Source organism: Mytilus edulis, chromosome 3 (assembly GCF_963676685.1).
Source record: "Mytilus edulis chromosome 3, xbMytEdul2.2, whole genome shotgun sequence".
Taxonomy (NCBI): Eukaryota; Metazoa; Mollusca; class Bivalvia; order Mytilida; family Mytilidae; genus Mytilus; species Mytilus edulis.
The window spans coordinates 104,071,804-104,088,061 of record NC_092346.1 but is presented as its reverse complement, the minus strand read 5'-3'; the positions used below and the strand labels follow the sequence as shown (position 1 = coordinate 104,088,061).

The 16,258-nt window shown below is 32.0% G+C and overlaps 2 protein-coding genes across 2 annotated transcripts in view; one reads left to right on the top strand and one right to left on the bottom strand.

Annotated features, from left to right (window-relative positions):
- The window catches only part of LOC139514709 (intraflagellar transport protein 80 homolog), a 32,152-nt gene extending 31,547 nt beyond the window's left edge, over window positions 1–605 (bottom strand). The window contains exon 1 of the mRNA XM_071304279.1: window positions 43–605. Within this exon, the coding sequence (XP_071160380.1) occupies window positions 43–79 (37 nt within the window). The 5' untranslated portion in view covers window positions 80–605. The remainder of the gene's footprint in view (window positions 1–42) is intronic.
- On the top strand, window positions 337–11,974 carry LOC139514710 (uncharacterized protein CXorf58-like). The gene is made up of 10 exons (XM_071304280.1): window positions 337–466; window positions 1,649–1,984; window positions 2,479–2,578; window positions 3,012–3,106; window positions 3,341–3,452; window positions 6,241–6,372; window positions 8,113–8,188; window positions 8,632–8,785; window positions 9,464–9,602; window positions 10,113–11,974. Exons 2-10 carry the CDS (start codon window positions 1,695–1,697, stop codon window positions 10,326–10,328), a joined length of 1,314 nt encoding a protein of 437 aa, XP_071160381.1. The 5' UTR covers window positions 337–466; window positions 1,649–1,694; the 3' UTR covers window positions 10,329–11,974.
- The last annotated feature ends 4,284 nt before the right edge of the window (window positions 11,975–16,258 follow it).

Here is a 16,258-nt window from a genome sequence, read left to right as displayed (position 1 = left end):
AAGCTTTTTTTAGTTGAACTGTACAGGCAGTAAAAAGGATATGTTTCGGCTCTTTCTGTAAAGTTGTTTTTAGTCTCATTTTCACAAATAAATAATCGATTTCAAAGAATTTAACACATTTGATATCTCAATGTTGATTTTTAGCTGCAAAATATAGGAATTTAACGCATGCGTCCTTAACTCCGGAAACGAAAAGTAAAATGTTGTGAATAAAGGAAAGATTTATGATTTATAATGTAGTTGTAATTTGAAATATAGATACAAATTTATCTATTCAGCATTGAAAATTAAAAATCAGTTTTAAACAATACATTTTCATTTATTTTAAATGCATATCCTGTTCAAAAAAATTAAAGAAGTGTTAGAAATCACAATCTATGTTTTATTCCCTTGCATGCCGGGATATGTAACCAATGAATCCCGCCATATTGTTTATTATGGAGACGGTGACGAGGTCCAAAATGTGGTAATATTCTATATATTGTGACATATATTGTTTATGCTAGCATATCTAATACCAATATTACGTTCCTCACAATAAGACTTTGCTTTCGAGATGTTTCGGCCTAACAGTCACAACCACAGGTCGATTCGTCCATATTTTTTCATATTTTTATTACAATTTTAATTAAAAAGATTGAAGAAAGATTGAGGATTAAACAGGTTCGGTTAACGTGTTTTGCCATTTTTATTGCACGTGCAGCAGTGAAAAAGTTTTTTTATGAACCGTGATTCATGAAATCGGTTAAAAGATCAACATGCAAGAAATATTTAATACACCTTATCGCTATTTGTCCGCCATTACTTGATATCACACAGGTTCCTGTAAAATTTTGACGTCATAATACAAAATATCTGACGCCACAATGGAAAAGTGATTGTTGTATGCGTCAAAAGTTCAAGCAGCCAGGATTAGCGATAAGGTGTATTGTTCTTCATCGTGAAATGGCGATCTTATAAACATATTTACACTTTTGGTATTTAGCTGTAATTTGCCTCCGAATGACCTTATATCACCTCCGAATAATGATTTGACGTCAAGCAACAATCGCTTTTTAGTTGTGACGTCAAATGTTCTGAATTATGATGTCAAGGTTTACAGGAACTGTAATATCTGTGATTATTACGTAACGTCGCTACGACGATACCAATTGTATATTTTGTAGCTGGAAAATACTTTTAGAACAGTTTAAAACAAACGGTAAGAAGCAAAAATATTCTAAACTACATTTAAATACAATTTTCCATGATAAATAAACTGTTGTAGTTAGAACAATTTGAGACTATAATTGGATAAATCATATGACTTTAGTACAGAGCTCTGCAGGCCTTCAATACAAAAAGTCATGCTAATTAGTCGTTGCAACTTTTTTAGAAGTGCTATCCAGCACTTTGATTTATTATGTTAATATGTCATATGGTTTTGATCCCATTTTCAATTCAAGTTGTTAGGATAAGTTTTCAGGAGTATGTTTTAGAGTTCTCATTTAGTCAGGAACTCATAATTTTTCCTCATGAAGAAGTTAAAGTACTGAAAAATGAATTGATCATCACTTTCCATGCATAAAACCAATATAGTTTCTAGTGAAGATTTATATAATATTTATTTTGATTAAATCAAATAGCTTATAGAATGTGTATCTTTCAGATTTCCAATGTAAGTAAGGACCTCTTTTCAACAATACAAACTTACCATGGGAGACTCTCCGAGTGGCAAAAGTGGCAAAAGTCTTGATGCTAAAAGTATTACCAGCAGAGCTTCTATAAATGTTAAATTACCATCAGCACAAAGTGATGAATTCAAGAGAAAATCTGCAAGTCCAACTAGGAGTCTTCATGGAGATTTTGTAGCTACATTGGAGGGACAAGAGTTCGGCAGAGCGAGACCATTGACAACAACGCCTGTCAGTGTTAAAGAATTTGACCATCCAAGCAGAGCAAAATCCAATTCTAGACTTGTTCAGGCTCAAAGATCGGAAAAAGAGTAAGTTGTGATTTCATTATTCTGTACTTTGAAATGTACAAGTTGTTTTACACTTTGCCAACATGTTTTTATGCTGTTATTTGTAGGTTTCTATTTTTAGCTAAAGAATCGACACCTAATTTTTTCATCCTAGTATATATTTTTAAGAAAAAAAATTGGCATGTGAAATATTGTGTTTTTACCTCAAACATTTGTCAAATATGTCAAATTAAATTAAAACTTATTTATCTTTGAAGTCAAGTCATGATGAAATAATTTCTTTTATATTTTGAGAGTACTACTTTAAGTTGCAATGCGTGACTTAAATTTGCTAAAGATTCAATGTAAAAACTCTTCAATATTCAATGCAGTGTGTCTTATGTCTTTAAGCAATTGCCTTTTCTAGAAATAAGAGGTTCACTATGAAAAGGATGATAGAAGATTGTAGATGTTTTAACATTCGTATTTACCAGCTATATTAGCTAATAACTTTATTTTGATATTTCCTTTTTTAGACTAATTCGACAAGCAGCAGCTACAATCATTGAGAGACAATGGATTGCCTTTAGAGACAGACAGATGTTTAAACTATTAAAACATGCTGTTTGTGCTGCAGTAAGTTTTCACTCACTTTTTTTCATTAGAAATAAAAAAAATTTGCTGAGGTAAAGCATCAATGACTTTCAATGTCCTTTTATACATTTTACATGGTTAAAATTTGTATGCAACTTTCTTTTTTCAATTCAATTCAAATATTTATTGTCGTATAAACTCTAATCAATAAGTTTGTGACAAATTATATGAATGCAAACATACACAAAAGACATTTCAAAAACAAAACCTACATATAGGTAAACATATCCCATAAAACATATACTAGTAAAAAAAATGTTATTTAAGATTGAAATCTTTGCTTTACATTTGTATTTGTCAGATTGAAAAGAAAATAACGGATGAAAACATAAACCTACCACTTTTAATAGTAGATCAACTTTAAAGATTTTTCTATTTTCAATTTTGATTGAATAATGGTAATATTTATTTACAGGAAAATTCATTGTCAAAAGAAATTTTGAGAAAAGTATGTCCAAAAGAAGCAGAGCTGTTAGCTGATAAATTTCAACAAGTCAGAGTTAGATTCAGGTACATTATATTCTGAGATCACTTTAATTGGTACATGTTGTGTATACAAGTATTTCTTATTTGCTTAAAGTCATAATTTATTTATTTTTGATTCTTTGATTAAATCATGAACATTTTTGTCCAAGAACCAGGTCATATTTTACCCTTCTATAGCTATAAATTCAAAAGAGTGTTTTGTTGTAAGAACAGACACATATGACATATTTTATAGATATTTTTGTCTTCTCCCTGAAGGTTTGGAGGACCAGAATTTCCACCAATGATATTTTTCAAGATTTATATCCACACAGAAGGAAAAGGATTAAAGTACATGAGTGGAAGAAGAATTATTAAACCTGCCTCTGAGGTAAATCATTACTAAATTTCAAAGTCCTTTTTACATTTACATGGTGGAACTTTCTATTCATTATCATAGACAAAGTGATCTTATATTTATTTACATGGAAATGGAAAGTCCTAGAACTTCGAATGTAAAGTAAAAATTGCTCAAAACTTCAGACAGAATAAAGTATTTGCAAAAAAGATATAAGATATGTTAATTTCAAACTATAGATATTAAGTATGAAATTACATTTGTATATTATGTAAAAGGCCTTCCTCTCAGTTGGCATTTGAGATCTCTTGAGCACAGTAAGGCAGATCTCGCCTACCTGACTATTACCATCATAATGCATAACACAGCTTGGTCCAGGGAAGAGTGAATCTTTTGGGGAGATTTGGGATGAAAAAAAAATGATACTAAATGGGATCAATAAAATGGGGTAGTTCAAATTATACATGCAGTAACCACAGCTGCTAGATATGTTGTTTCAGTTAGGATATACACATGTTCATCACTGTCTATTGTAAATTCTTAATTTGCATGAACTTCCAGATTTTTAAAATTTCATCATTCTAACTTTTTACAAAATGATGTTCAGTTTTTATTTTGTATAAAGGTACAATTTCTGAAAATGATGTAGATTTAGACACCATTTTACATTAGACTGTTTATACCGATTAAGGATATTTGTTACCTAAAATATATATTGATATTGATATTCATTTAATTTTTGTCTCGCCTTGACGGAGTCATAAAGCGAGACATAGGTATGCTGTTTCCGGCGGCGGCGATGGCGTCAACAATGCATTAGTTTGTGATTAGGTCTAGTTTATGGTGAATCACAAGTGGTAGGTCAATCATATTTGGTATGCAGTTGTATAAGCATTGGCACATCTCATTTCCATGGAGATTATTTGGCCCTGCCCCTTCAGTCATGGTCTATTGACTTCAAAACTTTTGCTTATTTTACATGTATTAGTAAGGGATTAGGTCAGTTTATGTGGAACCACAAGTGGAAGGTCAATGATATTTAGATGCAGTTGTATAAGCATTGGCACATCTCATTTCCATGGAGATTATTTGGCCCTGCCCCTTCAGTCATGGTCTATTGACTTCAAAACTTTTGCTTATTTAACATGTATTATGTTAGTGATAAGGTCAGTTTATGTGGAACCACAAGTAGGAGGTCAATGATATTTGATATGCAGTTGTATAAGCATTGGCATATCTCATTTCCATGGAGATAATTTGGTTCGACTCCCTTAGTCATGGTCTATTGACTTTGACAAATTTTCCAAGTTATCAAGTTATCAGTCAGTTTGTGTGGAACCACAAGTGGTAGGTCAATGATATTTGATATGCAGTTGTATAAGCATTGGCGCATCTCATTTCCATGGAGATTATTTGGCCCTGCCCCTTCAGTCATGGTCTATTGATATGGTATGCAGTTGTATAAGCATTGGCACATCTCATTTCCATGGAGATTATTGAGTCGAACCAAATTATCTCCATGGAAATGAGATATGCCAATGCTTATACAACTGCATATCAAATATCATTGACCTACCACATAAACTGACCTTATCACTAACATAATACATGTTAAATAAGCAAAAGTTTTTGAAGTCAATAGACCATGACTGAAGGGGCAGGGCCAGTTGAAGGACGCCTCCGGGTGCGGGAATTTCTCGCTACATTGAAGATCTGTTGGTGACCTTCCGCTGTTGTTTTTTTCTATGGTCGGGTTGTTGTCTCTTTGGCACATTCCCCATTTCCATTCTCAATTTTATTAGTTTGTGATTAGGTCATTTCAAGGGGAACCATTAGTGGAAGGCCATTGTTAATTGGTATTCAGTTGTATAAGCATTGGCACATCTCATTTCCATGGAAAATATTTGGCCTCGCCCCTCAGTCACAGTCTAATGACTTTGAAACTTATCTTAGTTTACATGTATTAGTTTGTGATTAGATCAGTTCAAGATGAACTGCTAATGTTAAGTCAATGATATTTGGTATGCATATTTATTGGCATCTGCAAGTATTGTTTCCATGGAGATTCTTTAGCCCCATCCCCACTTAGTGGTTCATTGACTTTGAATCTTTTTCATAGTTTACAAGTTAATGTTTGTATTTAGGTTTGGGAACAACTTATAATAGGTCAATGGTATTTGGTATGCAGTTGTATTAGCATTGGCACATCTCATTTACATTGAGATTGTTGAGCCATGTTACTCAGTCATGGTTCATTGACTTTGAATATTTGCATAACTTGTATAAGATGTTATTTTGATTTTAACATTTGCATAATCAAAATTACAAGAGCCGTGGTGTAGTGGTTAGTGCATCGGACTTCTAACACAAAGGTTCCTGGTTCGATTCTCGTTCTGGGATGAAAATTTCAGGGACTGAATTTTCGGCTCTCCCTTGACACCATTTGCGAGTATGGTCTTGAGGAAACGATGATAGTCCGTCGGAAGGGGACGATAAATGGCTGACCCGTGTTAAGAGAGAGCCATACCTCTTGCACCTAAAAGACACCCTTGTAGATTTCGAAGAAGAGCAGGCTAATGCCGCTAAAAGGCAGCACTCCCATCCTTAAAGTGGAAAGGGATTAATATAAGTTGGAATACTTGTTTCCCAATCCACTATAAATAGATATGTTAAAACTAAAATTACAAAAAGGCGAGACATATCTCTGTGATAACAGTTTATATTATTTTTTAATAGAGGCACTTTTCTATTATCACTAAGCTTATACTCAAAAAACAAACTGTATACATACATTAGATCTTATACTCATCTACACAAACAGGCATCAGAAGATTCTTTACGGAATATGGGAAACAGAAAATTCTACGACCAAATGTTACAAGACGCCATGTTTCAACAACAGTATAAGATAACGGATGAAGTTGATGTAACCACACTTAAAGATTATATGCAGGTAAAACAAAATTTATTTCTATAGTGTTAAAGAAAATATCAAGGTTGATTAATGTTGTCTTAATCACCATTTGCAAATATTTCATGCATATTCCGGACAATATATTACGATACAAAGTAAAATGAAGAAGATAGAATGAAAAACGGACAATTGGTCTTCAAGTGATTAGGAAATAAATTTATTCAATAATTCCATGACCACCTCATTTTAATTCAAAAACTGTTTCACAGGGTGCAAACAATTATTTGAAAGAGAGCCAAATTTTGCAGGTGTTTTTGTATCACAAGTAAAGTGATTTTTTTATATATCTTGTAGCTAGTGCCCCTTTAAGATAGTACATAACATAATAGATAACTCTAAAAATCAGCTGAATGTTTTAATCACATTCTATTGCTATAGAAATGTTCGGCTTGTCAATGATAAACATTTGTATTTGCCAAATAGCTATTTATCCAATAAAAAATTTCCAATAAAGTGTGTGGTTCAGGTTTTTGTCGAGCCTGCAACTTTTGTTGCAGAAAGCTCGACATAGGGATAGTGATCCGGCGGCGGCGGCTACGGCGGCAGTGTTAGCTAACTTCTTAAAAGGTTTATATTTTAGAAGATGAAAGACCTGGTCACCTGGATGCTTCATACTTTGTATATAGATGCCTCATGTTACAAAGTTTCCGTCAGTCACATGTCCAATGTCCTTGACCTCATTTTCATGGTTCAGTGACCACTTGAAAAAAAAGTTCAAAATTTTTGTAATGTTGAATTCTCTCTTATTATAAGTAATAGGATAACAATATTTGGTATGTGCGTACCTTGCAAGGTGCTCATGCCTGTCAGACAGTTTTCACTTGACCTCGACCTCATTTCATGGATCAATGAACAAGGTTAAGTTTTGGTGGTCAAGTCCATATCTCAGATACTATAAGTAATAGGGCTAGTATATTTGGTGTATGGAAGGACTGGAAGGTGTACATGTCCAACTGGCAGGTGTCATCTGACCTTGACCTCATTTTCATGGTTCAGTGGTTATAGTTAAGTTTTTGTGTTTTTGGTCTGTATTTCTCATACTTTATGCAATAGGTCTACTATATTTGTTGTATGGAATGGTTGTAAGGTGTACATGTCTAGCGGGCAGATGTCATCTGACCTTGACCTCATTTTCATGTTTCAGTGGACAAAGTTAAGTTTTTAAGTTTTGGTCTTTTTATCTAATATTATATGCCAAAGGTCAACTATATTTGGTGTATGGAAATATATTATGATCTATATGTCAGTCCCGCAGATTTTATTTGACCATGACCTCATTGCACAGTGTTAAGTTTTTGTGTTTTGGTCTATTTTTCTTAAACTATAAGTAATAGGTCAACTATATTTGTTGTATGGAAGCTTTGTTAGCTGTACATGTCTGCCTGGCATGGTTCATCTGACCTTGACCTCATTTTCTTGGTTCATTGGTCTTTGTTTAGCTATCTTAATGTTAAGTTTATGTGACAGTTGTAATCAAGCTTTATACTTAGGACTATCAACATAATATCAATGATTAGTAAAGAAGGCGAGACATTTCAGTGTGTGCACTCTTGTTTGAAATCTCTATATTTTTATCAAAGGGTCAAAGCAAATATTTTTTCTAAATTTTATGGAAATTAAATGATCCAAATTAATTTGAGATGAAGAGTAGCATATGAAGGTGTTATTAATTCCTGCCAGAAGTTCCCAGAACACAACTGATCTTCTTGTCCTTTTCAGTATTTAGCAAATGTTGATGAATCACCTGCTACCATGGGTGGAAAAGAAAACTACTGGAGGAAGCTGACATTAGATGGTATGTATTAAAATAATTATATTAAGATATTAAAAGATGAAGGATTGATCTAGACATTGTCAAACAATATTGATTTTGTTTATGGAACTTGTGAAATTTAGTCTTGAAATACATTTGTTTTTGGTAATTTCTTGTACAACAGCAAATGTTTTCTGCATTAAAAAAGTCTGACAATTTTATTTTTATTGATTGTCGATTACAAATGTCAGCAAATATGTAAATTGTATGAATATTTATGTTGATTCCAAAAAAATTATGTAAACCTTTTGTTTTGTCTAACATCGGCATTGTTTTTTCTGTAAGTATGTCTGCAAATTTCACTACAAACTGGAACAGACTAAAATTTAACCATATGGTAACACTTTTGCAGATCACTTTGAACATATCACATAATATGGTTAACATAAAACTTAATATAACATGTTTCTAATGTGTATTTACAGATTTGTCTAGAAGAACAATATTTTACGATATTGTTGATTATTTATATAATCAAAGAATGTCACCACAGTTGCAGTTAGAAATACCTGTATTAGTTCAAAGACCTGTTTCACAAGAAATCAAACGTCAGCATATTCGAGTAATATCAGAATTACGGTAAAAGCTCTTAATGGATGATAGGACAAGACATATTGTTTATTCCTGTATTTTTACAGGCATGATATAATAACTGATGCAAAAAAAAAAATTTGGTACCTTAAAGAATTATTTTAAAAATTACTGTACCATTTTGTCATAGATATAAGAAGATGATGTATGAGGGGCAACGAGACAACTCTCCATCTTAGTCGAAATTTGTAAAAGTAAACCATTAAAGGTCAAAGTACAGTCTTCAACATTTAGCCTCGGTTCATAAAGGGCACCCAAAATAACTAGTGTAAAACCATTCAAACAGGAAAACCAACAGTCTAATTTAAATTAAAAAAAATCAAAAATGTGAAATACTTATGAACCACATCAACAAATGACAACCATTGATCATAAGGTTATTACATACATTTGTTTACACTATCAATATTTTAAAGCCACAACTCAATCCTGACATATCTATGGAATCACTACTTAACTACTTAACTTTCCCCAATGTAATTGAGTTGAAATGATACATGTTTGAGGTTTAGCATCTTTTACAATGTAAGATTGGAAGACATACTTAGTAGAACTTATCAAATGATTATTGTTTATTTGTTGACCATAATTTGCATGAAATATTGACCACTAGACATTAAACACTTATAAATAAATCATGCCTGTTTCACTGGACTTTAATTACAGGTCTGCATCTATACCTCAAGTGCCAATGCACACTCCTAAATCCAAACATTCACAGTCATTCAGTCAACCATCTAGTCGTAGATCTAAACAAGCCAGGAATAGGGCTCTTAAACTAAGGAAAATGTATGGTTTAGACAGGGTAAGTATTACATGTGTAAATAGACAGGTAAGCCTGTGTGAACATAAGGAAAAATTCATTGTCTAGAATTATGATTAGTTTTAGAAACTATTAAATGAACTGATGCAGAAAAACCTTGTTAGACAGAAATTTTGAATTAAGATTCACACAAACAATTTACTGATAATGATATTAATGCACTTATATAATTTCCCTGAATAACTAGTAACTGAGTTTTAAGTGACACCAACCGAAAATGCACCCAATAGCAAAGTGTGCACTAAAAAATGCATATGATGTTAAAAAAAAAGTCTTATGGCCTTAAGCGAGGCAGACAATTGGTCATAAACTGTGGTCTAGACAGTGTTTGTGTAACAAACGTAAACAAGAAATATTGTCATGAAACTTAGTCAAGTACAGGTATATCCAAGTTATTTTTCCAATTTATTGTTTCTTATGTCAACTGAATTTAAGATTTAATCACCTAACTTCTATACAGTATTCATGCAAAAACAATTGTGTATTTTGTAGGAGGGAAGTAATTTAAAGTTAGATTCCAGAGAGCCAACAGCTGTTTCAGAAGAACCTGATGACTATTTTGATAAGTACGGTATCACTGGTGACGATGGAGATGGAGAGGAATGGGAAAAAGAAGCTAGTAAACTTTATGAATGGACACAAGAATTATCGTTCAACGATGACTTAATAGCCACACCCAGACTCCCAACAGGAATGATTATGTCCTAGCATTTATTTCACTAATATCAGACTTCAATCAAGTCATGCCATGTAAACATGCTTTGATAGTGGACATTAGAAGTGTCAGCTATGATTGAAGTGATTTGGGTTTTATAATTTGGATAATGCTTATTGTGGCACTAGTGAATAACTAGCTTTAAGATTATGTCCAAAATAAGTAAAATGAGAAATGCACATTTTCTTGACAAGGAAAAGCTTAGAATAAGAATTTAAGCTTAATGGTGAATCAGTTGATCTGATGTCTGTGTATAAAATCATTTGTTAAGATTTGCATTTTCTATTTTCATCTGTGGTTAAAAATGTCAGACGTACATTTAATTTTGCATTCCTAGACCTTTTTATCATTCCTTTTAAAGATTTTGTATGACAGTTTAGGGATATGATGAGACATCGATTATGTTACTGTTAAAGTACAAATTTGTTTATTATTGTTATTAAATATTTATTGATAAGAATTTGGAATTTGTATTTGTTATAAATAATATACTTATGTGTAATTATTTACATCTAATTAATATATACACATTTACACATAAATAATTGTGTGTTTTGCAATATGAAAACTGGACATAACAGCAGAAATATTTCTGAAAATAAACCCAAGAAAGTTCTTTCTTTGTACAAAAGAACTCTTAATTCCGGCTGGAATATTCATATATGCACATACTCAATTTTTATTTAAGTTCAAATATGTATTACACATCAGAGTGACTTTAGGATAAATCATTGTTTTTAATAAGTATTTTGTACAGTGCTGGCAAATAATTAAAAGGTTTTGATCCAGGAGAAAATTTCTTCATATAAAGTGCTAGGAATAAAGGATATATCATGAATTGCATTTTTAGTGAGTGATACTCATATACATCTATTTATATTTTCATATTTATAAAAAATAATGTTGACAAAATGTATGTATTCTTATGGTGCTTCATATGATACTGCTGAAAACAGATTTTTATTAATTTCAATAATTGTGATATTTAGAGACTGATATACACACATGAATATTTTGTATATTTATAATAAAGAACATGTATCTGTTTTCTGACACTTAAAGTGTTGATAAATAGCATATTTATAACTACATACTTGTTAACTCGCTGTCCATTCATATAAATCTCTACTGGTTGCTTTGTAAATGTTGTAATTTGATGTTATTTGTTGTGGTAACTTTACAATACTTCTGAATGGATTATAATTGACAGTATTGTTATTTCCACACTTACAAGTGAATCTTTATTCTGTTACTGATTGGTAGAATGTTCCCCACCCATTAAATCTGTTTATCATAAGGTTCGCTGTTGAATTTACCAATTGACTGATAAAAGTGTGGATAATGAACTTTTTATCTGTTGCAAAATACAGTTGATTCTTTTTTATTATGGTTAAAGTAACTATGCCTATGGATGTCTAAATTCTCGATTTTACTCTAGATCACCAGAATTCTGTAGAAAATGGGTAAACAAACCAAGAACAAATAAACTTATATTTTTAATATATTATATAATCTCAAACTTGTATTAACTAAGAACATCACATATCAGTTTTTACCTGTAATCTTTGTTGCATTTGTTATGGGCCTGATGTTATTTGTTTTTTATAATGTATGACATTAAATTTTTTTTTACATAAAATATCTGTTGTTAATTAGAGGCCTACCTGTATAAAAAAATCAACTTGATTTATATCACGAAATAATTTTTCAATCCGTTCAATCAAACTTATTTACTGGTAAAATATTTTTGCTCAATTCCAATGAAAGGTTGTAAGTATGAAGCAAATACAGTTCATCTATACATTATTCTTATCATTTAATTCCAGTGATTGATGGATTGACGACAGCTTATATCAGTAACACTGTTAAAAAATTAAAACAACTTGGATATAAATGGTTATAAAAATATTGTTATGTATTCTAAAATGAGATCTGGTTTTTTTTTTGTCTTGCTTGACAGAGTAAAAAAGCAAGACATGGGTATGCTGTTTCCAGCTGCGGCGGTGTCAACAATGTATTAGTTTGTGATTAGGTCTAGTTTATGGTGAACCACTAGTGGTAAGTCAATGATATTTGGTATGCAGTTGTATTTAAAAAGTATTGGCACATCTCATTACCATGGAGATTATTTGGCCCGCACCATCCATTACGGTCTATTGACTTTGAAACTTTTGCTTAGTTTTCATGTTTAAGTTTGTGATAACAGTTTATGTTAAATGATAAAAACATTAAAGGGAGATAATTTTATTTGTGAATATTCTTAATATTATCTCCCTTTGACAACTTTTATAGGTTACAAGAGCACAAATATTTGTTATGCATTTTCAATAGGGTACCATTGTTGTTCTATAATTTATTTCTTGAAGACTACACACACTAGCAAAAAATGGGAAGCAGTTCCTGTAACTGGATATGTCAGCGTTGCAAATCAGTCAAAAAAATATATATGGTCATGCATTTGAATTATTGGTATTAAGCTTTATATCTCAGTTCAGTGACTGCTTGAAAAACAAAAAGATAAAATTGAGATTGGAAATTGGAAATATGACATAGTGACACCAACCAAACCAAACAGCAGACAACAGACGATGGCCACCAATGGGTCTTCAACAGGAGCTAGTTTTTTGGTAATGAGAATTTCTTACTTATTATTAAAGAATAACTAAATTTGGTATATGGTTTCCTTGTAAGGGCTACCTATCTGTCTGACAGAAGCTAATTTTTTCGTAATGAGAATTTCTTACTTATTATTAGTTAAAGAATAACTAAATTTGGTATATGGTTTCCTTGCAACGGCTACCTATCTGTCTGACAGAAGCTAGTTTTTCGTAATGAGAATTTCTTACTTATTATTAGTTAAAGAATAACTAAATTTGGTATATGGTTTCCTTGCAACGGCTACATGTCTGTTTGACAGAATTCACCTGACCTCGCCCTCATTTCATGGATCAGTGATCAAGGTTCAAAGTTATGTGATTAGGTCAGTTTCTCAAAGACTATTGAATGATTGTAAGGTGCACATTTCATCTGACTATGACCTCATAGAACATTGATTATGTAAAATTTGTGTTATACTTGTGGTAAAACCTTCATGTAACTGACTTTCAACATAAATAATGATAAGTAAAACAGGCATAACATTTCAGCCTGTGGCCTGTGAACTCATGTTAAACATAATTGGATAAGTGTGATCAAAAGTTATTTTAAATCATTTAATAAGTAGCTGCACAAGATTCTGTTCTGAGTACCATTTTGGGATGAAATTGATGTAGAAAAATGTTTACATTGTAAGTAATAAAAATAGTTTAAACAAAGTGGTTGTGATATCTACCATCTGTTTAATCAGCCCACTTTGTTTAAGAAAAAAAAGGCAATAACGGGGAAAGAATGGTAAGAATATATTTTATTACACTGCACTTTCTCCACAAGCAATCTTTCACTAGCAATGGGCTTTAATCAATTTGAAGAGATGACTTCATACTGCCAAAATTAAAGCTATGTCAATTACCCTTTATCTCATTTCCATGGTTCTGTGACTACTTGAAAAATAGTTTGTTTTTTGTAATGTTAATTTCACTCTTGATATTATGAGTAATAGGATATATATATTTGGTATGTGCAACCTTGTGACTGTCCAATAGCTTTTCCTTGACTTTGACCTCATTTCATGGATCAGTGAGGTTGAGTTTGTGGTCAAATCCATATCTTAGATACTATAAGTAATAAGTCTACCATTTTTGGTGTTTGGAATGATGGTGAGGTGAACATATCAAACTGACAGGAGTCATCTGACCTTGACCTTATTTTCAAGGTTTGGTGGTTTAAATTAAGTTTTTGTGTTTTGGTCTGTTTTTCCAACATTTTTACTTGTTTTAATACCATTATATATATAAAAATAAGAAGATGTGGCATTACTGCAATTGAGACAACTCTCAACAAGAGACCAAAATGAAGAAGGTAGAACTTTTGAAGTATCGTCACTGTACGACCTTCAACCATGAGAAAATCCATACCGAATAGCAAGCTATCAATGGCATTTCGACCAATGTAAAACAATTCAAACAAGAAAATTGAAGGTCTGATCATATGTATGTAAAAAAAAATTAACGAAAAACAAATAAAACTGATGTACAGCAACAAACAACAACCACTGAATATTAATTAACAGTCATGATTTGGGACTGGCATATATATATAATGTGGCTGGTTAAACATGTTTGCGGCATTCTGTTTATCACGTTTTGCTGATAAATTGTCTCAACATGTCAGGACAATAACTCCCATAAGAAAACAACTTAACTTTTTATCTATGCAGAACTGTTAGTCTAATCCTGTATAGCTGGTTATTTTTGCATTTTAATGTTTCTATCCATCTCCAGCATTATTCAAAAAAAAGAGGCAAAAGACACAAACAAAATGCACAAAAAAATCATCATTAAAGATAGCAACTCGAGTCAATGAACATTTTCGGGTCATTTGTAGATCTTGACTGGCTGATCATTGCTATATTCTTTTCTATCTGTAATAGTTTTCAGGCGACACGACGTGTGCCAAAAGTGGACCAGGATCGTGGAAAAAAGGGGGGTCAATACACTATAGCGTACCAAACTGTTATTTTCATTTTTTGGTACAGTTTGTCTGTCTTTGTATAATACAGTTCAGCACAGAGCATGGGGGTAAACCAGCGAACTCTTTTTGTCAGAAAACACTGTCAAACATCCAAACATACTATCCACACTGATCTGTGTCCACACTTGTATATTATGAAAAAATAGATTTTTTTTTGTAACAATTAAATTTTGCCCACAAAAAAAATCATTCCTTACAACCAGATTCTCCTTTTCATTTGCTCGCTTCAAAGTAAACCGCATAATACGAGACAAGGCAACAGCAGCGTTAAATATTGTATAAAGCGTCTATATATAACAGAAAATAGAAAACCTGGATACATAATATCTTATTCACAGGTTTGTTTCTGTTGTATAGGGACTGTTTACAAAAACAATTTTACGATAGTTGGATTATTTGTGAGAAGTTCTCACATATTGAGAGATACATTTTATAAATGTATTCCTGCCGTCAAAATTTTCTCTGGTTGCTTTCAAGGCGAACATTGTCTCCCTTTTTACACTTTTATAGGGATTTTATGGTCTTCAGGAGGGGATGGGATACAAATGACTGACCATTGGCCTGGTAAGAATAAGAAATAAATGCCTTGCATACCTTGAATGAAAATAAATATTGTTTACAAAAGAGAAAATATTTTTTTGAGCGACAAAAACTCTTCCTCCTCCAGAAGGGAAAGAGTTTTTTGTCACGCTAGTAAAGATGATGAGTGTTATAATTGCCAATGCGACAACTCTCCACCAGAAACCAAATTACATAGAAGTTAACATCTGGCCTTTAACAATGAGCAATATTATATACCCATACTTCAAAGTGAACTATAAAATGCCTTAAATTTTTACCTTCAAAAATATAAAGAATATGCTTGTTTTTCTTTGCACCATTAAAAAAGTTGAGAATTATTTGATCGATATATATCACTTACTTTTAAAAACAGTTTTATATATTGAGTGGACAAACACCTTCTCTTCCTCGTCTTCTTCTGGCATACAGTTACAGCTTCGTTTATATTGAAGATTACGAACTGTTTAATAGTAGTGTCTGTTACAAGTATGTCTTCCTTTTTCTGTATTATCATTTCTGGTGCTTTTGATGTACTGAAATAGCTTTTTTTTTATTTGTGTGTGTGGACTGATGTTGGTCCTGATCATTGATTGGTAAATCACAAAAAAATGTGTTCTGTGCAGATCCAGTATGTCTTCCCTTGCCGCACTTCTTGAACTGTTTGTTTTAGTTTCTTGTATTCCGAAGGGTTTCTATAACTAAAACTTTCTATTCAGTCTGTTTTTATAACACT